General features: G+C 41.0%; 2 protein-coding genes across 2 annotated transcripts in view; both read left to right on the forward strand.

The window, feature by feature from the left end:
• The window catches only part of LOC116819824 (uncharacterized protein C6orf163 homolog), a 20096-nt gene extending 6698 nt beyond the window's left edge, over window positions 1–13398 (forward strand). The window contains exons 2-5 of the mRNA XM_032771853.2: window positions 7903–7997; window positions 9857–9964; window positions 10948–11150; window positions 12960–13398. Of these exons, the coding sequence (XP_032627744.1) occupies window positions 7903–7997; window positions 9857–9964; window positions 10948–11150; window positions 12960–13398 (845 nt within the window). The remainder of the gene's footprint in view (window positions 1–7902; window positions 7998–9856; window positions 9965–10947; window positions 11151–12959) is intronic.
• A 2782-nt stretch (window positions 13399–16180) lies between these two features.
• Window positions 16181–18643, forward strand: LOC116819819 (uncharacterized protein C6orf163 homolog). Its single transcript, XM_032771847.2, has 2 exons — window positions 16181–16395; window positions 18205–18643. Exons 1-2 carry the CDS (start codon window positions 16181–16183, stop codon window positions 18641–18643), a joined length of 654 nt encoding a protein of 217 aa, XP_032627738.1.
• Window positions 18644–22208: the final 3565 nt, after the last annotated feature.

The following is a 22208-nucleotide window of genomic DNA, read 5'->3' on the forward strand; positions in this document are numbered from 1 at the left end:
TCCTGCTTTCTTCTCTGATCCACTTGGGAGAACAGCGTCGAATGCTGAAGTAGTGGTAGTGCCGTGACGGCCCTTAAGATTGCTGATAGTCTCCCTCACTGCAGGCTCTGCTTATAGCCTGCGTTATTGCCCCTCTTCAATTTGAGTGTTGAGAAGGGCACTATAGCTGGCACAGAAACAGCAGTCATGGTGAAAGAAGAAAGCACCCGCTCGATTTATGATGCTGTTGCTGCCATTTGTCAGTGACCTGGTGGGCAGCATAAAAAGAAAGCAAGCAAAGGAAGCTTTTTCATCTAAAGCAGGAAGGCACTCTCCTGAGATACATAGACACAAATGTTCACGGTAGTGGCCTTCCGTGCCGCCAGTGAGGAATGTGAGTAGTGAGGAGATGCCTGATTCTTCCAGTTCAATCAGAGTGCAGGTAACCTGGCAGCTACTGGCAGCATCCATATCTCCATCTCAAGATGTATGTACCATGGCACATTTTCCTGAAGAAAAGTGAGATTTGCAGAAGAGTGTGACAGAGGTGTCAAGAAACAGCTTGCTGTTGAGTTTAGTTCTAAAGTGTAGATGAGCCAGGACTGTGGACCACTCTGAGCAGTTAGCCCTGAGCAAACTTCTTGTACCGCCTGGGCCACAGAGCAGTGAAATACTTCATGTCCCGGCAAAGACAATGAATAAGCGTTTCCATCCACACATTACTGGTGTGAAATCGCCACAATAGGTGACAAATGGGGAGCCAGTTTAGTGCACTCAAACCCGCAGAATAGCTGCCATACTGTTTTTTTGCAAAACTCTTCCACTCTAATGTCCAGCCCCTGGTTCTAACAGGAAGCAAAGGAGCTGGAAACTCGAGAGCTAGAAATCTGGTCATCGGCCATGAGGGCAGCAATCACCTAAAGAGCATTCCCATAGGTGGATAAGAGCTGAGATGAGACTAAGTTAAAGTGTGAGTATGGTTGCTACCCAAAACCTCAGCATCTGCGTGGCACTTCAAATTCAAGTGGATGTGCCAACAATGGCTACTTCCATTAAAATTGTGAGCTGATGGCTGAGTCTTGATGCGTAGCCAGGAGCATGCTAAGAAGAAATCACACCCAAGAAATGACATCACACCAACTACCCTTGGAAACGAATTCAAAGAGATTATACAGTTAGCTGGCACACAAAAGTCAACAGAAATTCGTGCCAGATTGAAGTCAGCAAGATACTACTCTGTTATTCTGCCGACTGCACACCTGACATCAGCCATCTGGAAACGACTTTTATGGTGCGTTTTTGTAACAACAATAGAACAAGTGAAAGTCCTGCAATGGTGACTGTCAGAGCATTTTCTAAATTTATTGACATTATGTACTGACAGGGCTGGGTATGACAAATGTGCTTCTTAAAAAGCTGGAAGTATGGGAATTGTGATAGCTGATATGAGAGGTCAGGCTACGATAATGGTGCCAACACGAGAGGAAAGACGGAGGAGTGCAGACATGGATCTGAGAGTTAACCGTGGGTTTTGTCCACCGGCAGTTCTCATTCATGAACATCTCTCTCTGGAGCTCCCTGAGAAGCTGGTGTTAATCAGTCCAGGCTCCTGGGGGTGCTAGAGAGGTACATAAGAGGCTCCTCCTCCTCTCTCTCCCTTCAGCTCCTGCTGCTTTCTGTTATTTCCTCTCACCTTTTCTCCTGCCTGCCTGTTATGTCTCTTGTGCCCTCCTCTAGCACTGCACTCCACCATCTCTGTGCATCTAGAGCTGAGAGAATACATATGCACCAATAGCAGACACAAATATCTACACTCTGCATCCTAGTGGCACCCCACCCCCTCCCCAGTCTGGCACCTGAGGTGGCTACCTCAGTTCGCCTCATGGTAAGGCTAGTTCTGCCTAGAAGACAAGCTTACAGTTGACATAGGCCACATAAAACACACTAGAAGCCTCTTTAAAATGTCCTGTTTTAGATTATTTCCCCCTTTTACTTTTCAATATATTGTATGGGTGGACACTACGATCAGCTTCAACAATGGAACTCTACAGACAGCTATATACAAGAAACCCACAAATCACCACACCTACCTTCATTGATCCAGTAATCACCCTAAATGCCCCAAAAATCTGCTATCTACAGCCAGGCATTCAGATACCAGAGAAAATACTCCAAGGAGAAAGTCCAAGTTATACATCTTAACGCACTCAAAACTATCTTCACCAGACAAGGACACCACACTAGAGAAGAAGATTATGTCATGGAATAGACCACCAAAATACCCGAAGAGAACCTGTTTCAATATAGAAATAAAGCCCCCTCTGACTGCCCTAAAACACCCCTAGTTGTCACCTACCACCTCACACTGGAACCCCTATGGAGTATCATCAAACAACTACAACTCATAGTCTACGGGGACCCCATCCTGAAATAAATATTTCCAGAACTCGTCTCTTCTGGCCTTCAAACAACTCCCCAACCTCGCCAAGCTCACCATCAGAATCAACCTCCCCATAGACCAGGACACACCAACTCAGAATGGCATCAGTCTCTACCAGAACAACAGATGCAAAACCTGCAGACATACCTCCACTGCTGCAATGATCAATACCCCCCCACAATGCATGATTCAAGATCCATGGTCCTTATACTTGCCTATGACAACATGTGCTGTACCTCATCCAGTACAGTAAATGTCCCAATAACAGCTATACGGGTGAAACCAGACAATCACTATGCTCTCAAATGAAGTCATCCAGAAAAACGATAAAAGCCAAAAACACCATATCACCTGTGGTTGAATACTTTTCACAAAGCAATCATTCTATATATCTGACCTATCATCCTCAGAGGAAACATGCACAATACTTTCAAAAGATGAACCTGGGCATTTAAATTCATAACTTTGCTAGACGATAAAAATCATGGACTATAGACAATGGATTTTTTGGCTTATCACAACAATCTGTAACCCACTAACACCCACTTCCTTTCCCGGCCCCTCCCCCACCTGATGGCTGAAGGTGTGTTAATGGGCCACTTCACTTTGAATAGTCCCTTGAAATATGTGTTAACTGCTTATGCTAAACCATCTGTTCCACCTTGTATTTAGCTATGACAGTATGTTTCACAGACCTGAAGAAGAGTGTGTAACGTGAAAGCTTGACTCTCTCACCAACAGAAGTTGGTCCAATAAAAATATTACTTCACCCACTTGTCTCTCTCTAGCCAGTTACTTGTCATTCACTCATGTTCTTTGTATATACTGCCTTCATAGATTCACACTCACGCCAAAAAATAAATGTCTGTACACTAATGCGAGGAGCCTAGTAACAAAATGGGAGAACTGGAGCTACATGGTGCAGAAGTGAAACCGGATATTATAGGGATAACAGAAACATGGTGGAAACATGGTGAATAGTAGTCATGACTGGAGTACAGGTATTGAGGCTATGTGCGTTTAGGAAAGACAGAAATAAAGGCAAGGTGGTGCAGTAGCATTGTAACATCCAAGATGAGGTGAACTGTAAGAATAAGAGTGATGGAATGGACAAACAGAGTCTGTCTGGGCAAAGATCACACTGGGAAAGAAAAGCTACAGAGCCTCCCTGAGATAGTGCTTGGGGTGGTACAGACCGCCGGGATTCTGATTTGGATATGGATAGAGACCTCTTTAATGTTTTAGTGAAGTAAACACCAAGGGGAATTGTGTGATCATGGAAGACTCAATTCCCAGATATAGACTGATGGAGGACAAGTGCTTGCAAGAATAATAGGCTCAATTTTCTGATGTGATAGCAGATGGATTCGTCACCAAGTAGTGAAGAACCGACAAGAGGGGATGCCATTTAAGATTTGTTTGGTGAGCAGTGAGGACCTGATAGAGAAATGGTTGTAGGGGACACCTTGTTCGAGTGATCATGAACTAATTCAGTTCAAACTAGATGGAAGGATAAACAAAATAGATCTGGGATTAGGGTTTTTGACTTCAAACGGGCAACTTTACAAGAGTTAAGAAAATTAGTCAGGAAGTGAGATTGGCTGCAGAACTGTGGATCTAAATGCGGAGGAGGCCTGGGATTACTTTAAGTCTAAGCTGCAGAAACTATCGGAAGCCTGCATCCAAGAAAGGGAAAAAGACCACAGGCAGGAGGTGTAGACGCGAGCTGGATGGAGTAACAGCATCTCAGAGAGGTGAATTTAGAAAAGCAGAAGTGCCTACAAGGAGTGAAAGAAAGATGGGATTAGCAAGGGCAAGCTACTTAGTGAGGTCAGAACATGTAGGGATAAAGTGAGGAAGCTAAAAGTCGCGTAGAGTTGAAACCTTGCAAAGGGAATTAAAACCAATAGTAAAAGGTTCTATAGCCAACATAAATAAGAAGAAAACAAAGAAAGAAGACAGTGGGACCGTATACACTGAGGATGGAATGGAGGTTAAGGATAACCTAGGCATGGCCCAATATCTAATAAGTACTTTGCCTCAGTCTTTAATAAGCTAATGAGGAGTTTAGGGAAGCAGGGAAGGATGTTAACGAGAATGAGGATATGGAGGTAGATATTACATCTGAGGTAGAAGTCAAACTGAACAGCGATGGGACAAAATCGGAGGCCTGACAATCTCCATCCAAGAATATTAAGGAACTGGCCGCATGAATTGCAAGCCCTTAGCTAGAATTTTTAATGAATCGGTTAACTCAGGGGTTGTTACCGTACGACTGGAGAATTGCTACATAGTTCCCATCTTCAGAAACGGAAAAAGGTGATCGAGTAACTTTAGCCTGTTAGTTTTTGGACGTTCTGTAGTATGTAAGGTCTTGGAAAAATTTTGAAGGAGAAGTAGTTAGGACACTGAGGCAATGGTAATTGGGACAAATTATACACGGTTTTACTAGAGGTAAGATCGCGCCAAACCAACCTGATCTCCTTCTTCAATAAGGTGACGGATTATTAGACAAAGGAATGCGGTAGATCTAATTTACCTTTGATTTCAGAAGGGCTGTTTGACACGGTTCCGCATGGGAATTGTTAGTTAAACTGGAAAAGATGGGGTCAATGAATTATGAAAATAAAGGTTGGATTAGCCGATTGAGAATTTTTTTGAAAGCGGCGAACTCCACATGCGGTCGTCTGAGGGTGAACTGTCAGGCTGGAAGGAGGTACTAGTGGAGTTCCTTCGAAGATCGGTTTTGGACCATTATTTACCTTTATTTTACTGACTCTTGCCACAAAGAGCGGGAATGTGCTAATAAAGTTTGCGGAATGACTACATAAGCTGGGGGGGTATTGCTAACACAGAGAAGGACCGGTTGATACCACTACAAGGAAGATCTGTGATGACCTGTAAACTGGCCAGTAATATAAATAGGAGAATGAAATTTAATAGTGAAAAGTGCAAGGTCATGCACTTAGGGATTAATAATAAGAATTTCGATATACATTGGCCGACGCATCAGTGGAAACAACAGAGGAGGAGAAGGACCTTGGGGTATTGGTGATCACAGGATGACTATGAGCCGCCAATCGCGATATGGCCGTTAAAAAAGCAAATGCGGTTTAGGGGGCATCAGGCGAGGTATTTCAGCAAAGATAAGGAGGTGTTAGTACCGTTGTATAAGCGTTGGTGAGACCTCATCTGGAATACTGTGTGCAGTTCTGGTCTCCCGTGTTTAGAAGGATGATATCAAAACCTGGAAACAGGTTCAGAGACGGGCTACTAGGAATCCGAGGAATGAAAAACCTGCCTTATGAAAGGAGACTCAAAGAGCTTGGCTTGTTTAGCCTAACCAAAAGAAGACTCTGGGGAATATGCTTGCTCTATAATAATATAATCAGGGGATTAACCGTTAGGGAGGGAGAGGAATTTTTAAGCTTAGTACTATGTAGACACAAGAACATGGGTACAAACTGGACACTAGAGGAAGTTCAGGCTTGAAATTAGACGAAGTTCTAAACCATTAGAGGAGTGAAGTTCTGGAACAGCTTCCGAGGGGAGTAGTGGGGCAAAAGACATATCTGGCTTTAAGACTAAGCTTGATAAGTTTATGGAAGGGATGATATGATAAGATAGTTTAATTTGGCAATTGTCCTTGGATTATCAGCAGATAGGTCTGCTCAATGGTCTGCGATGGGATGTTGGATGGGATGGGATCAGAGTTACGCAGAGAATTTTTCCTGACTGCTGGCTGGGAGCCTAGCCCACATGCTCAGGGTTTAGCTGATTGCCATATTTGGGGTTGGGAAGGATTTTCCTCCAGGGCAGATTGGCTGACGCTCTGGAGGTTTTTGCCTTCCCCTGCAGCGTGGGGCATGGGTCACTTGCTGGTGATTCTCTGTTTGAGGTCTTCAAACCACAATGAAGACTTCAATAACTTGGACATAGGTTAGGGGTTTTATAGAAGTGGATGGGGTACGGGTTTCTTGTGGCCTGCTTGGTGCAGGAGGTCAGACTAGATGATCATGTTGGTCCCTTCTGACCTATGAGTCTATGAGTCTATATTTAAGTGAAGCTTATTAACAGAATTATCTCAGCTACTTTAACGCAATTATATGCCTAATGTATGTGCTAGTCATGAAAACGTGCCGCTTTGTAGCAAGTTTCAGTACACTATACTATTCTTTATAGCATAGTATATCAGACATGTAGCCCTGTTGGGCTTTTCCTCACATAGGCCAGAAAAATATAAGATAATTTTCAAAACTCAGTATTCTCAGTATAAAAAATGATATCTTGTATGAAATTCAATTAATGGAGAATAGTCGCACCAAAGTAATCAGACACTACAAATTACATCATAGATTATGATTTCTTATTAACTATACCTTACTAAACTGAAAATGTGCCTCCTATGTACTCACAAACTACTCTTTTAAGACATCAACAGCCCCAGGTTTGAAGATAGTTTTTGGGGTTTTTTTCCTGCCTAAGGTCTGATCTACATTTAAAATTTAGGTCAACATAGCTGTAGTGCTCAGAGATGTGAAAAATCAACCCCCACGCCCCACCCGAGCACCATAGCTATGCCAACCTAATCCTCGGTGGAGACACAGCTAGGTGAATGGAGGAATGCTTTTGTCAATCTATCCAGTGTTGCTCGGTGAGGTGGCATTCCTACAGTGACAGAATCACCGACCCCTCGCTGTAGGCTATCTACACTGTGGGTTTATGCTGGCATAGCTATGGCACCATAGCTATGTCCCTATAATCCCCATAGTGTAGCTGTGGCTTGAGTAGATTTGACCTAGGTGTGTCCTTCTGGTAGAGTGGTTGTTACCCTTGGTGCACATATTGATACACATGGTTCCAAACTAGCATGGCTATAGTGAACTTGATACTGTTGAAAGGTACTGAGCTAGACAACCCTGGAGTTGGCAGCTTCTATTATCCACAAAATGGATACAACATTTGTAGTGACAGTGGCGACTCTCCAAACTGCCCCATCAATGTGCCTTAATTCTGTTTTGAAGAAATTAACTTCTGGATTGAGATGGCAGTTTAGTCCAAATGCCTAGTCAGCGCTTATTTCTACTGTGTGAACTAACAATGGAGAGAATTAATGTCAGCCGTTGTCGTAGACTGGGTGAAGTCAACATTTGTTTGCTAGGAAATAGACTAAGACCACCAAATTTATTTCATATAGGTCACCAAATAGCAATCAATCAATGGGAATTGTGGGTCCACAGCACCTCATAAAATCAGGTCCCTAGACTGTATGCTCCTTTAGCAGAGTCCTTGTTTTTAAAGCAGTACATACACGTAAGACACTGTATTAACAATATTTACATTATAAGTACTGTCTGCAGTGAGAATTCACATTGTGTATCCTTTTTATTTTTTAAAATATCAAATCCAGCTAATGGGCAGGAGACTGTTTACAGTTTCTTTATACTCGTAACATGTACATGATTCATTTCTGTTGAATATAGAGCTTGGGGCAGATCTTCAACAAGAACAATGTGAAAAGAAGGAATTAGAAGTAAAAGAACGGATTGAAAAAATTAAAGCCGAACTACGGTTTCAGGTAAATTAAGTTACACTACTATTATTGAAATTAACATTTATAATTATGGAATCTGTGTTGTAGCATGCAAATTGTGGATAAATGCCTTTGAGCTCATGGGAGGCAGGTATAAGAGGCTTGGAGAGCTAAGCCTTCCCACATGGGGCAAAAAATGCCAGATGCGGAGCACCTCCCTTTGGAAGCGTGCCCACCCAGCATCTTTGGAGCGCTGTCGCTGGAAGCTCCCGAGAAGTGGTGGGCCACCAGTGCCCAGACCATGGCCCCGCCCATGCTCTGCCCGGAGGTCCTGCCCTGCTTGGCCTCTTCCCCCATTGCCCCTCCCCTGCACCTTCTCTTCCGGTCCCCACTCTACCTCTTCCCCCAAGGCCCCACCTTCTGCTTATTCCTTTACACCCCCTCTTGCCCCATTGCTCGCCTTTAAGGCAGGAGGGGACAGAAAGGAGCAAGCAGTGGGCAGGGGAGCATTGAAGGAGGGGGCAGAGAGGAGTGAGTGGCAGGCAGGGGTTTGGGGGAGAGGGCAGAGAGAAATAAGTGGTGGGCAGGCAGGAGGCCTTGGAAGAAGGGGCAGAGAGGAGCAGGCAGCAGGCAGGGGGCCTCAAGGGAGGGGGCGCAGAGGAGCGAGCAGAGGTGGGCCTTAAGGGAAGAGGTGGAGCAGGGGTGGGAAGAGGCAGAGTTGGGGGCAGAACCTCAGGGGAAGAGGCCAAGCAGGAGTGGAACCTCAGGGAAGAGCAGAGGTGGCATGTAGGACATAGGTGCTGAAACTAAGAGTGTGGGGGGTGCTGCCGCACTCCATGGCTTGAAATGGTTTCCATTATATGAAGGGTTTACAGTTTGGTTCAACGGCTCGCAGCACCCCTGCTATACAAATTGCTCCAGCACCCCCCTAGTGCAGGAGGAGCCTCATGGGGAGAAGACTGAGCAGGGGTGGGGCCTCAGGGCAGAACAGGAGGGTGGGGCTATGATCTGGGCACGGGTGGCCCCTTCCTACTTCTCAGGAGCTCCTGCTTCTCACTCTCAGCCACCTCAAAAGCAAGAGTCAGGTGCCATCTATGTTTGAACTGAGAGTTAATATCAGTTCATCTTCATCTGCTTGTTCATTTTTTACTTTAAATCTAGAAATACTGGAAAGAACATGCAGTCCACAGGTTAAATAATTTTTTTAATACTACATTTATTTTTAAACAATTATCAATGCTTGTTTATGTAAAAGACAATAATAATTCTACAGTTGTTGTGGCATAAGTACCAAATCCGGCACACAATGAATAGCAGAACTCCCACTGATACCAGTGTAACTAAGAGCAGGTTCCGTATGCACAAATTTGCACATGAATATGATCCTCTAGCTATCAAGCTCAACTAACTTGGGCATTTGACCATCCAAAAACAACCGGTCAACTTACTGGTCAAATTTTGTCAAATAATGTCAAAAGTGGTAAAATATTTTAAAGCATTAATTTAATACAACAGTAACAGAAAAGAGTAAGAATTTATGGTCTCCAATAAGCTTAGTCCTAGATACTTATGCCTACTTACAAAAAACCCCAAATTACTTAACTGAGTTATTTTAACTCAGAAAAAATGCAAAACACAATGAAGTTCAGTGATGTTAGGTTAGCACTTAAATGTGAACGGTATATTGATCACTGTACCGGCAATTTTCCAAAGATCAATGTAACAATTTTGTCAAATAGTCAGAAACACCATATATGTTATCACTTCATATAGATTGATCTGTCTCTAATTTTTAAATGAAAAACAATAAAGCTATTGATTACAATAATCTCTGATCCAAGTCAGAATACCATGTAAACAGATCTTTAGCTAACTGCAGTTGGGCTATGATTATTGTTTTTAAGGCTAAAGTAGAAAAAGAAGATGCAGTGGAACAAGCCCTTCATCAGGCAACAGCTGAACACAACAGTTTTTTAGAAGACCTAGAAAAAAAGCATGAAAAGGAACTAAAGGTTTGGAGTCACTTGCTTCCATTTTTAATATGCCAAATATTTTACTGTAGATATGTCCAGCTATGGAACTGAATTACTTTCTCAACAATACATTGTCATACTATTTGTTTAAAGATGTTCTATTTGTGCTTGTACATTGCTATCGTTTTGTATCAGCTGGGAATTGAGTCATGTTGTTTGATGAGGTAGCTTGCTTTGAGGATCACTGCATTTTTCCTTATGCCAGATTATTTGGTTCTGTTTGGTCAGATACTTGTGTTAGCTAGTTCCTTCTGGTTGTTTTTTAGCATTCTATACTTTCCTTTTTATTGTATGAAACTTAGTTGTTTTGTGACAGATGCCCTATTAAGGCCCCAGTTCACCAAACTGCTTGAGCACATGCTTAACTTTAAGCACCTGCTTAAGGCAATTTCTATTCAGCACGGCAGTTAAAGATGGGATTAACTTTCAGCACATTCTTAAATTCCTTTGATACCAAAGCTAAGCAGGTGTTTAAATGGTTTGTGGAACTGGAGCCTAAATTTAAAAAATAAAAATAATTAGAAGTATATTATTGTATGTGTGTATGTGTATCTATCTATACATACATCTCTAAACTGAGCATGCAAATTATAATGTTTTATGTGTATAGACTCAACAACATGCTTAATTTGCATGCTGGAATATATGATAAAAGATGCAAACACAAATATAAATACAAAGGAAGAAAACTACAAACAGCAATTAAGCTTCTACAGCATTTTATTCTATAGGTTTTTCTATCACTGAAGTATCTGACGGCTTTCCAATAGTGCATTAAGCAACGGGACCATCATCTGTGTCACATTCTCTCTCTAGTGGGAGAAGTGTGTGCACTGGAGTGTTTTGTTGTGTGTTGATGTTAGAGAAGGAAGGTCAAAAGAATATATCTTGCACTGAGTGGAACAGGGATTGAACAATACATTTTTATTCACTATTTAAATCTACATTAAATGTTTCTTAAGGAAGCAGTGATAAAAATGAAGAGAGAGATGCAGCGGTACCTGGAAAATGAGCTGAAGAGGGAATCTGAAGCTGCAGAGCAGCGCATGGCTCACAAACTTCAGCGCATCCTGATGGAGTGTGCTTTGGAAAAGATGCACGCTGTAGTGGAAGCCAGAAAACAGGAGAGGCAGACAGCATCCCAAGCAATGGCCAAGCAGCAAAAGTATTCTTGCCATTTTCTAAAGTTTAACTGTTCATCCATTTTTATAACAATAAGCAAAAATGCATACACGAAGAGTAAGCAAAATATCCTAAGGGTTTTCTCTGGCACCCATCCAGGGTGACTAGACAGGAAGTGTGAAAAATTGGGACAGGGGATGAGGGGTAATAGGCTTCTCTATAAGAAAAAGCGTCAAATATCAGGACTGTCCCTATAAAATTGAGACGTCTGGTCACCCTACACCCATCTTCATCTTCTAAGCACTGATATCCTAACTAGAATTCTACCATGGAATTCATACGAAGTATACTGAAACATGTAACTAAAGAAACAAGACTTGAGTACATCATTGTTGATCATTCCCAGACTTTCAAGAAATAGATCAGTATCTTTTGAAAATATTTCATACCTGAAATTCAAAAGGTGACTTTACTCTGAAGTGACTGAAATTAGCATTGTGGGCTTTCAGGCTTATTGCATTTCACAATTTCACATCAAATTTACTTACATTAGAAGCAACATTTTTTTTTCTAATTGCCAGCACCACAAACTTAACCTGGGACCTGAAAGTCAAGCTTTGTTCTTTATCTGTCATTACCAGAAATAAAGATTTAAAAGGTCAAATTCTGCCTTCACTTACGATGTACAAAACCCATTGTCTTTATTTAATTGCAATGGGATTTTACAGGTTAAACTGTGGACAACAGCTGCCCCTACAAGTGGAATTTAGTTAATTATGTTAACTGTGTTTGATACCTAGTAATATCCTGCTCCCTCTCCCATAAGATTAGAGAGTGGTAAAATTTACTTTTGTCACTAATGTCAGAAGTAATTCTAAACACTCAGAGAGCAGATTTGTTGGGTAAGAATGTTCCCTTTTTAAACAGCCATTTTTCAGAATAGATCCACACTGAGTTGACATATTATGGAATGGTTTCATTCTCACAATGAAAACAGGGCCCAGTCCTGCAGTCCTTTTTTCCACAGATAGATTACTACATCATCTTAGCTCGTATCTTCTGATTCTCCTGTCAGCTGAGTTCCTATGGGACCTGGTGAAAATTAAAAGTCCTCCACAAAGTGGAATAGATGGGAGAATTTCCCCTTTGGCACAATGGACTTGGCTGATGCTGAGCACACCATGGGGATACCCTTTATATTTCCCAGAGCCAGCTTCTCTGAATTGCATCCATTTGTGTTTGGGCACTGTTATATATTTTATATATTTTCTTGCTTTATTTTAGTAGTTGTACTGAACACAGGTGTGTTTGATAAAACTTGAACAAAAATTAGAAGTACATTTCCAGGCTACAAATCAATGCTTAGCCCCAATTCATGGAAACATTCCAATTTGGAACAGCACTATAAAAAAATTATTTAAAGTTAAAATACAGAACACAAAACTGATTCTTCATGTTCGTTCCCCTCCCCTCCCCACACCTTATTTGTTTCATTTTACATTTATTTTGCGTACTGTAACACTTTTCACCTTGACACATGCACAATTAAAATAATACCATTTGGTATACATATTGGAACTGATCTTCCACTGGTGTAAATCAGTATAGCTCCATTTAAGCCAGCAGAGCTATGCTGATTTACAGTATGAGAGGATCTGGCCCTACAGTCTTTCTGTTATCCTGTTTTAGTCCTGTCCTAATTTTATTTCATGTTATAACTTCACTTATATTTGTAACAAAATCAGAAACTTTATAATTGTACAGTGAATAAACTTTAAGTAATCTTTAATAATCATTCATAATGTAATAAACCTATCAACATTACTTAACAAATCAATTAACTTTTTAACAGAAAGTACGCAGAGCAACTCCAGGAAGCAGGGATATTGGCTAACGAAATACATCAGAAGAACCTGGATCAATTAAAAAAAGAAAAACTTTATGAAATGAGTGTTGCCTTGGACATCACTCAAAAAGAGAATCAAGAGGAGGCTGAAAAACAGCTCAAAGAAGCAGAGAAAACACATCAGGCCATATATGGAGAAGTGACAACCAGCCTGAGAGAGACAGAAGCTCAAGTACAGATTCTTACCCAACAGCTGGAAAGCATGACAGCTTGGAAAGACAACCTGGAAGCTGAAATAGAAGAAACAAGACAATCTTTTCAAAACTACATTGATATTACATTTCCTAAGCTGACCCCAGGACAAGCAGATTTTATCCTGCCATTCAGAAAGAGACCTGAATACAGGGATACAAAAAAGGAAACAGATAATGACAAAGGAATGTAAAGACAGGATCAGTGTGAGATTTACTGCAAGTACAGATCAGCACTTCCAGTAAGTAATGCTGAAAAATAAATCAATTTCTGTTCACCGCATTAAACATGAGTCCCTGTAGGTAAAGGAAAAATAATCATCACATATCAATTAATGCACCAAGCTTAGGCAGGATATATTCATATTCTCTCCTACAAATGGTAAAGTTAAGATTACACCTCTACTTCCATTATAATAACCTCCTGTCTCAAAAACTTTTGAGCTGCAGTTTCACTTGATATTAGCCCAAAGACACTTTTTTGAAGCATGAGGAAAATCCATTCAGCCACTTTCTAGTGAACAAAATAAACTTTTTCTTAAAAAAAAAAGATTAAAGGCAATATTTGAAGTAGTGAAAGCGAAGTGAATGCTGGACCGGGGTTACTGAAGAGAGAAGAACCAGCTCTGCTACATGCTCCTCCTATCCCGGGGAATTGTGCAGAATTCTTCTTTGGTGCAGCTCTACTGGGTCATTGGTTTGGGGGATTTTAGGGTTAGGACCAGGAACTGTTGCTCTTTGTTATATTCTTCCTGCAGACTCTGAGGATGTCCAACTGAGAGTTAACATTTCTTAAGGCAGTTTTTATCACCCAGGCTGCCCTTCCTTACTGCACATCTGTGAGACAGTCAGTCTGTGGCAGCATTGCACCAGCAGAGTGGCTTTGAAGTTGCATAGGGATTCCATGGATCATCTAAGAGCTCTCTGGATCTTAGGAAATCCACTAGGTTTGATAGCTTAAACCTCTGCTCTTTCATTTCTTGACAAAATGATAAGTAGGAAATTCTGGCAGTCAAAACTCAAGTTTCCTGCATATTAAACCAGATACATCCACATATGGCTCTAGTGCAGTAGTTCTCAAACATTTGTACTGGTGACCCCTTTCAGATAGCAAGCCTCTGAATGTGCCCCCGCCTCCTTATAAATTCAAAACACTTTTTAATATATTTAACACCGTTATAAATGCTGGAGGCAAAGAAGTGTTTGGGGTGGAGGCTGACATCTTGCGACCTCCCATATAATAACCTCGCAACCTCCTGAGGGGTTCTGACCCCCAGTTTGAGAACCCCTGATCTACTGCAACATGCATCCATAACTCAAAAGTAACTTAATTTAAAAATTTCAGACTGCATGAGAGTCTTGTTCTTAATGAGGAATAATCACTTGGTTAAATTTGATATTTTTTCTATATATCTAAATATCTAGATGACCCCAACAGTAAAGTAACTGACCACCATTATGTTGTAAACTATTCAAGATCTGCTTATATATAAACATAATACAAAATTTCTATTAGAATTGTTGGTAGCATAAAGCATCTACAACACTCTGAAGCAGGGGTGGGCAAACTATGGGTCACTTCCGGCCCATCAGAAATTTTTATCTGGCCCTTGAGCTCACACCAGGGATCGGGGTCGGGGGCTTGCCCTGCTCCACCTGCCCGGTGCTCCCCAGCCCCCGACTCACAATTCCCTTGATGAGCACCATCTTCGGCACAGAGAGCCACAGTGCGCAGGTGTGACTTCACCACGCTGTTTCCAGGTTTGGAACCCGGCCCCTATGCAGCAGCTCCCCCCCCACATGGCAGTGCACCCAATCCCCTCCAAGTCTCCTATGGCCCTATCCTTGAGACCTTTGAAACTCCCCAGGGTCCCAGCTAGGATGCCTCTGCCTTTGGCGGTGCCTGATATGGGCCCAGAGTTGTCCCTGGTACCACCCATGTAAAGTCCCCCCGTGCCACACCCCATGAGTCCCTCCATCTCCCACCTTGGTGATATCCCTTATAGAGCCCCCTCACTTGCTTCCATTTTTAATATGCCAAATATTTTACTGTAGATATGTCCAGCTATGGAACTGAATTACTTTCTCAACAATACATTGTCATACTATTTGTTTAAAGATGTTCTATTTGTGCTTGTACATTGCTATCGTTTTGTATCAGCTGGGAATTGAGTCATGTTGTTTGATGAGGTAGCTTGCTTTGAGGATCACTGCATTTTTCCTTATGCCAGATTATTTGGTTCTGTTTGGTCAGATACTTGTGTTAGCTAGTTCCTTCTGGTTGTTTTTTAGCATTCTATACTTTCCTTTTTATTGTATGAAACTTAGTTGTTTTGTGACAGATGCCCTATTAAGGCCCCAGTTCACCAAACTGCTTGAGCACATGCTTAACTTTAAGCACCTGCTTAAGGCAATTTCTATTCAGCACGGCAGTTAAAGATGGGATTAACTTTCAGCACATTCTTAAATTCCTTTGATACCAAAGCTAAGCAGGTGTTTAAATGGTTTGTGGAACTGGAGCCTAAATTTAAAAAATAAAAATAATTAGAAGTATATTATTGTATGTGTGTATGTGTATCTATCTATACATACATCTCTAAACTGAGCATGCAAATTATAATGTTTTAAGTGTATAGACTCAACAACATGCTTAATTTGCATGCTGGAATATATGATAAAAGATGCAAACACAAATATAAATACAAAGGAAGAAAACTACAAACAGCAATTAAGCTTCTACAGCATTTTATTCTATAGGTTTTTCTATCACTGAAGTATCTGACGGCTTTCCAATAGTGCATTAAGCAACGGGACCATCATCTGTGTCACATTCTCTCTCTAGTGGGAGAAGTGTGTGCACTGGAGTGTTTTGTTGTGTGTTGATGTTAGAGAAGGAAGGTCAAAAGAATATATCTTGCACTGAGTGGAACAGGGATTGAACAATACATTTTTATTCACTATTTAAATCTACATTAAATGTTTCTTAAGGAAGCAGTGATAAAAATGAAGAGAGAGATGCAGCGGTACCTGGAAAATGAGCTGAAGAGGGAATCTGAAGCTGCAGAGCAGCGCATGGCTCACAAACTTCAGCGCATCCTGATGGAGTGTGCTTTGGAAAAGATGCACGCTGTAGTGGAAGCCAGAAAACAGGAGAGGCAGACAGCATCCCAAGCAATGGCCAAGCAGCAAAAGTATTCTTGCCATTTTCTAAAGTTTAACTGTTCATCCATTTTTATAACAATAAGCAAAAATGCATACACGAAGAGTAAGCAAAATATCCTAAGGGTTTTCTCTGGCACCCATCCAGGGTGACTAGACAGGAAGTGTGAAAAATTGGGACAGGGGATGAGGGGTAATAGGCTTCTCTATAAGAAAAAGCGTCAAATATCAGGACTGTCCCTATAAAATTGAGACGTCTGGTCACCCTACACCCATCTTCATCTTCTAAGCACTGATATCCTAACTAGAATTCTACCATGGAATTCATACGAAGTATACTGAAACATGTAACTAAAGAAACAAGACTTGAGTACATCATTGTTGATCATTCCCAGACTTTCAAGAAATAGATCAGTATCTTTTGAAAATATTTCATACCTGAAATTCAAAAGGTGACTTTACTCTGAAGTGACTGAAATTAGCATTGTGGGCTTTCAGGCTTATTGCATTTCACAATTTCACATCAAATTTACTTACATTAGAAGCAACATTTTTTTTTCTAATTGCCAGCACCACAAACTTAACCTGGGACCTGAAAGTCAAGCTTTGTTCTTTATCTGTCATTACCAGAAATAAAGATTTAAAAGGTCAAATTCTGCCTTCACTTACGATGTACAAAACCCATTGTCTTTATTTAATTGCAATGGGATTTTACAGGTTAAACTGAGGACAACAGCTGCCCCTACAAGTGGAATTTAGTTAATTATGTTAACTGTGTTTGATACCTAGTAATATCCTGCTCCCTCTCCCATAAGATTAGAGAGTGGTAAAATTTACTTTTGTCACTAATGTCAGAAGTAATTCTAAACACTCAGAGAGCAGATTTGTTGGGTAAGAATGTTCCCTTTTTAAACAGCCATTTTTCAGAATAGATCCACACTGAGTTGACATATTATGGAATGGTTTCATTCTCACAATGAAAACAGGGCCCAGTCCTGCAGTCCTTTTTTCCACAGATAGATTACTACATCATCTTAGCTCGTATCTTCTGATTCTCCTGTCAGCTGAGTTCCTATGGGACCTGGTGAAAATTAAAAGTCCTCCACAAAGTGGAATAGATGGGAGAATTTCCCCTTTGGCACAATGGACTTGGCTGATGCTGAGCACACCATGGGGATACCCTTTATATTTCCCAGAGCCAGCTTCTCTGAATTGCATCCATTTGTGTTTGGGCACTGTTATATATTTTATATATTTTCTTGCTTTATTTTAGTAGTTGTACTGAACACAGGTGTGTTTGATAAAACTTGAACAAAAATTAGAAGTACATTTCCAGGCTACAAATCAATGCTTAGCCCCAATTCATGGAAACATTCCAATTTGGAACAGCACTATAAAAAAATTATTTAAAGTTAAAATACAGAACACAAAACTGATTCTTCATGTTCGTTCCCCTCCCCTCCCCACACCTTATTTGTTTCATTTTACATTTATTTTGCGTACTGTAACACTTTTCACCTTGACACATGCACAATTAAAATAATACCATTTGGTATACATATTGGAACTGATCTTCCACTGGTGTAAATCAGTATAGCTCCATTTAAGCCAGCAGAGCTATGCTGATTTACAGTATGAGAGGATCTGGCCCTACAGTCTTTCTGTTATCCTGTTTTAGTCCTGTCCTAATTTTATTTCATGTTATAACTTCACTTATATTTGTAACAAAATCAGAAACTTTATAATTGTACAGTGAATAAACTTTAAGTAATCTTTAATAATCATTCATAATGTAATAAACCTATCAACATTACTTAACAAATCAATTAACTTTTTAACAGAAAGTACGCAGAGCAACTCCAGGAAGCAGGGATATTGGCTAACGAAATACATCAGAAGAACCTGGATCAATTAAAAAAAGAAAAACTTTATGAAATGAGTGTTGCCTTGGACATCACTCAAAAAGAGAATCAAGAGGAGGCTGAAAAACAGCTCAAAGAAGCAGAGAAAACACATCAGGCCATATATGGAGAAGTGACAACCAGCCTGAGAGAGACAGAAGCTCAAGTACAGATTCTTACCCAACAGCTGGAAAGCATGACAGCTTGGAAAGACAACCTGGAAGCTGAAATAGAAGAAACAAGACAATCTTTTCAAAACTACATTGATATTACATTTCCTAAGCTGACCCCAGGACAAGCAGATTTTATCCTGCCATTCAGAAAGAGACCTGAATACAGGGATACAAAAAAGGAAACAGATAATGACAAAGGAATGTAAAGACAGGATCAGTGTGAGATTTACTGCAAGTACAGATCAGCACTTCCAGTAAGTAATGCTGAAAAATAAATCAATTTCTGTTCACCGCATTAAACATGAGTCCCTGTAGGTAAAGGAAAAATAATCATCACATATCAATTAATGCACCAAGCTTAGGCAGGATATATTCATATTCTCTCCTACAAATGGTAAAGTTAAGATTACACCTCTACTTCCATTATAATAACCTCCTGTCTCAAAAACTTTTGAGCTGCAGTTTCACTTGATATTAGCCCAAAGACACTTTTTTGAAGCATGAGGAAAATCCATTCAGCCACTTTCTAGTGAACAAAATAAACTTTTTCTTAAAAAAAAAAGATTAAAGGCAATATTTGAAGTAGTGAAAGCGAAGTGAATGCTGGACCGGGGTTACTGAAGAGAGAAGAACCAGCTCTGCTACATGCTCCTCCTATCCCGGGGAATTGTGCAGAATTCTTCTTTGGTGCAGCTCTACNTTATACTCGAGGCAGAGCAGGAGTACAACCAGCGCTGCAGCCAGGGAGATGCAGCGCTGTATGTGCCTTGCAAGTGTGGATGGTGAGTAAGTTGCAGCACTGGTGGTGGGTTTACAGCGCTGCAACTCTCCAGTGTAGCGAAGCCCTTAAAACTCAATTACACAACTCCTAAGTGCGATAGCCAGGGGTTTTCTTTCTTTTAACAAAATGGAACAGTGAAAGTGAAACATCGGAAAAAAATAAGTTAATGCAACATTAATGTTTCAAATTAATTTCAAAAAAGTCAGGGATGGAAAAATTTCTTCTTGTATTCTTAATCATTTGTTTTCGCTGATTACGCATAACTGACAATCATCACACTAGCCTTTTCCTCCTCTCAATCACAGGGGGAGGTAGGCAAGTCAACAGTGGTTCTATTGTAGTTGGGGCTACAGCTCCCATCTTGGTACACTCTTCCCAGAATCAGAAAGCTTAAACACGCTACCTTTTACATTAACAATCCAAAAATTAAGTAATTATCCATCTGACCAGATTTTTACTGAGCCAGATTCTAAGAAAAGTATGGTTATGGCTGTCAACACATGATTAATTAAAGAAAGGAAATTAGTAGCTAAGAACAGCCTAGAGGGAGTGAGACTCAGTGGTTTGAGCATTAGTGTCCTAAACCCAGGGTTGTGAGTTCAACCCTTGAGGGGGCCACTTAGGGATCTGGGGCAAAATCAGTACTTAGTCTTGCTAGTGAAGGCAAGGGGCTAGACTCAATGACCCTTTGGGTTTCCTTCCAGTTCTATGAGATAGGTATATCTCCATATATATAAAAAACAAATAGTCCATTTTCCCTTGTGCTTGACAATCCTCATAGTGGGATGTAACAAGCAATAATTATTAATTCAGATCAGCCTACATGAGCTCACCAAAATGCCAAAGAGAAAAAACTGCACAATTTTGTGTCACATTTTTGCATAAAAATCCACACTGGGTGCCCCCAATATAACATCCCATCCTATAAATCCCAGACTCCAAGCCCAACATTTTCAAAATGTAGTTATCTAAAGTTACACACCTAAATCCAAATAGGCACTCAAATAAGTCTCTTGATTTTCAGAGGCACTGAGGGATGTAGGTGTTGTGATGTTGAGTGTTGCAATACCAAACTTTTAGGAACTTCAAAAATCACTGGAATTCACAAAGCTTGAGTTAGGTGCCTGGTCTCCCTATAGACCAGGGATGGGCAAACTGTGGCTCATGAGCCACATGCAGCTCTTTTACAGTTAAAGTGCGGTCGTGGAGCCCCCACCCCCCCTTTCTCTGCCTACCAGACTGGGGGGTCGGGGGAGGCTCAAGGCTTCTGCCCTATGGCAAGGTGGTGGGGCTAGGGACTTCTTCCCCAGGTACACACACCCTATTACCCTCAGCAGCCCCTCCCTTCAGCTCCCAGGCAGGGGTGGCCCTAGACTAGCTGCCAGCAATTGGTGCCCTAGGCGAACCATGCAATTGGCACCCTCCCACCCCCAACCCCACCCCCAACCCCAAGGGCAGATCTAGGCTGAAGTTTTTGGTAAACTGGGAAACATTTTTCTTTTTTTTTCCTTTTAACGTTTTTAAGCGTTTTTTTTTAAACAGAGGCTTAATTATTCGGTTTGTCTGTCTGTCCAATCAATGTTTTTGAGATCAAATAAAATAGAGACACAAAATTTTCAGAATAGATTTGTACACGACAGCTAGATGATATTTCAGTCCAATTTCAAATAAAAATGCATTAAAAATGTTAATTATATTTTATTATTATAAATCCATAATCATTCATTACACTATCCTGCTTTAACTGCCATTCCCACCACATCCAATATAGAAAGAAATAAGAAAACTCTTCAATGAATTTTAACCTGTATTTACAAAACACTCTGAATAAACAACACCCTGTGCTCTTAAAACATGATTTTTCTTGCTTTAAGTTTTGAAAATTCAGTTACTAGTTCTTTTAGATCCAGTTTTCCAGCTATTTCATGCTCTGTTGACATAGTAGCCAGTCCAACAAGTCTCTCTTGCACCATTGTTGAGCGAAGATATGTTTTTATCAGTTTTAACTTTGAGAAGCTACATTCCCCACTAGCTATGGAAACTGGCAAAGTTAAAAGAATGTGTACAGCTATAAAAATGTTTGGAAAACTGTTGGAGTTTATTTTCACAAACAAACTTCAGTACTTCTTCAAGAGTGGAATGTTTCTTAAGTCGTCTTCAAAAAGCCTGAAGCTCACTACATAAATCTGTAGCATCTTAGTTAGCCTATATGGATGGGCCGCCCCTGCTCCCAGATGTTAGCTTCTTGGGGAGAAGCAGCAGCAAAGAACTGGGAGCTGTAGAGAAGGGCTGCTACTTTAGCTCCACAGGGAGAGGCAGCAGCAGCAAAAGCACTGGTTCTCCAGGTAGCTCCCAGCTGTTTGCTGCTGTCTCTCCTCACAGCCACAGCTACCAGCATGCTGGCTCCAGCGCAGGAAGCGGGCCTGGTGGCACCATGTGACCAAGCAGGGGCAGCCAACCCTGGCATAAATCTGAGGCGGGGCACATGGCCCTAGGGGCCCTCCTCCATGTGTCATCCCTGGTTCTGCCCAGCACGGAAGGGAGTCTTGGGGCTTCAGCCTGCAGGGTGTGCCTGCCAGGGCTTGGGACTTCAGGCCTGTGGGGTGTGCCTGCCTAGACTCCAGCAAGAGTGGGGGCTGAAGGTTCAATCCCCAGAAGGCGCCTCCTGCGATCCGAGAACTGTTTAATAATGATATTTTAATCTTTTAAAAAGTTAACTTCTTAAGGATGGTATATATAACTATGTACTATCAATGTACAATTATCAATTTAAAGGTTTTCCATTGATTACAGAGACTGTTATTGTAAGAGCAGGGCAGATAGTACAAACAATTCATAAAGTCAACATAAAAACAATTAAACAATTTGAGCTTTCAAAGTAATGGAATAAAGAGCACAATGAGAGAGATAGTGTTAGGATCCATAGCAACTCTACAATATTACTTAATAAGGTTTAGAGGTATCACCCACAACAAAGGTGAAATATGCAG

Source organism: Chelonoidis abingdonii, chromosome 3 (assembly GCF_003597395.2).
Source record: "Chelonoidis abingdonii isolate Lonesome George chromosome 3, CheloAbing_2.0, whole genome shotgun sequence".
Lineage (NCBI taxonomy): Eukaryota > Metazoa > Chordata > Testudines > Testudinidae > Chelonoidis > Chelonoidis abingdonii.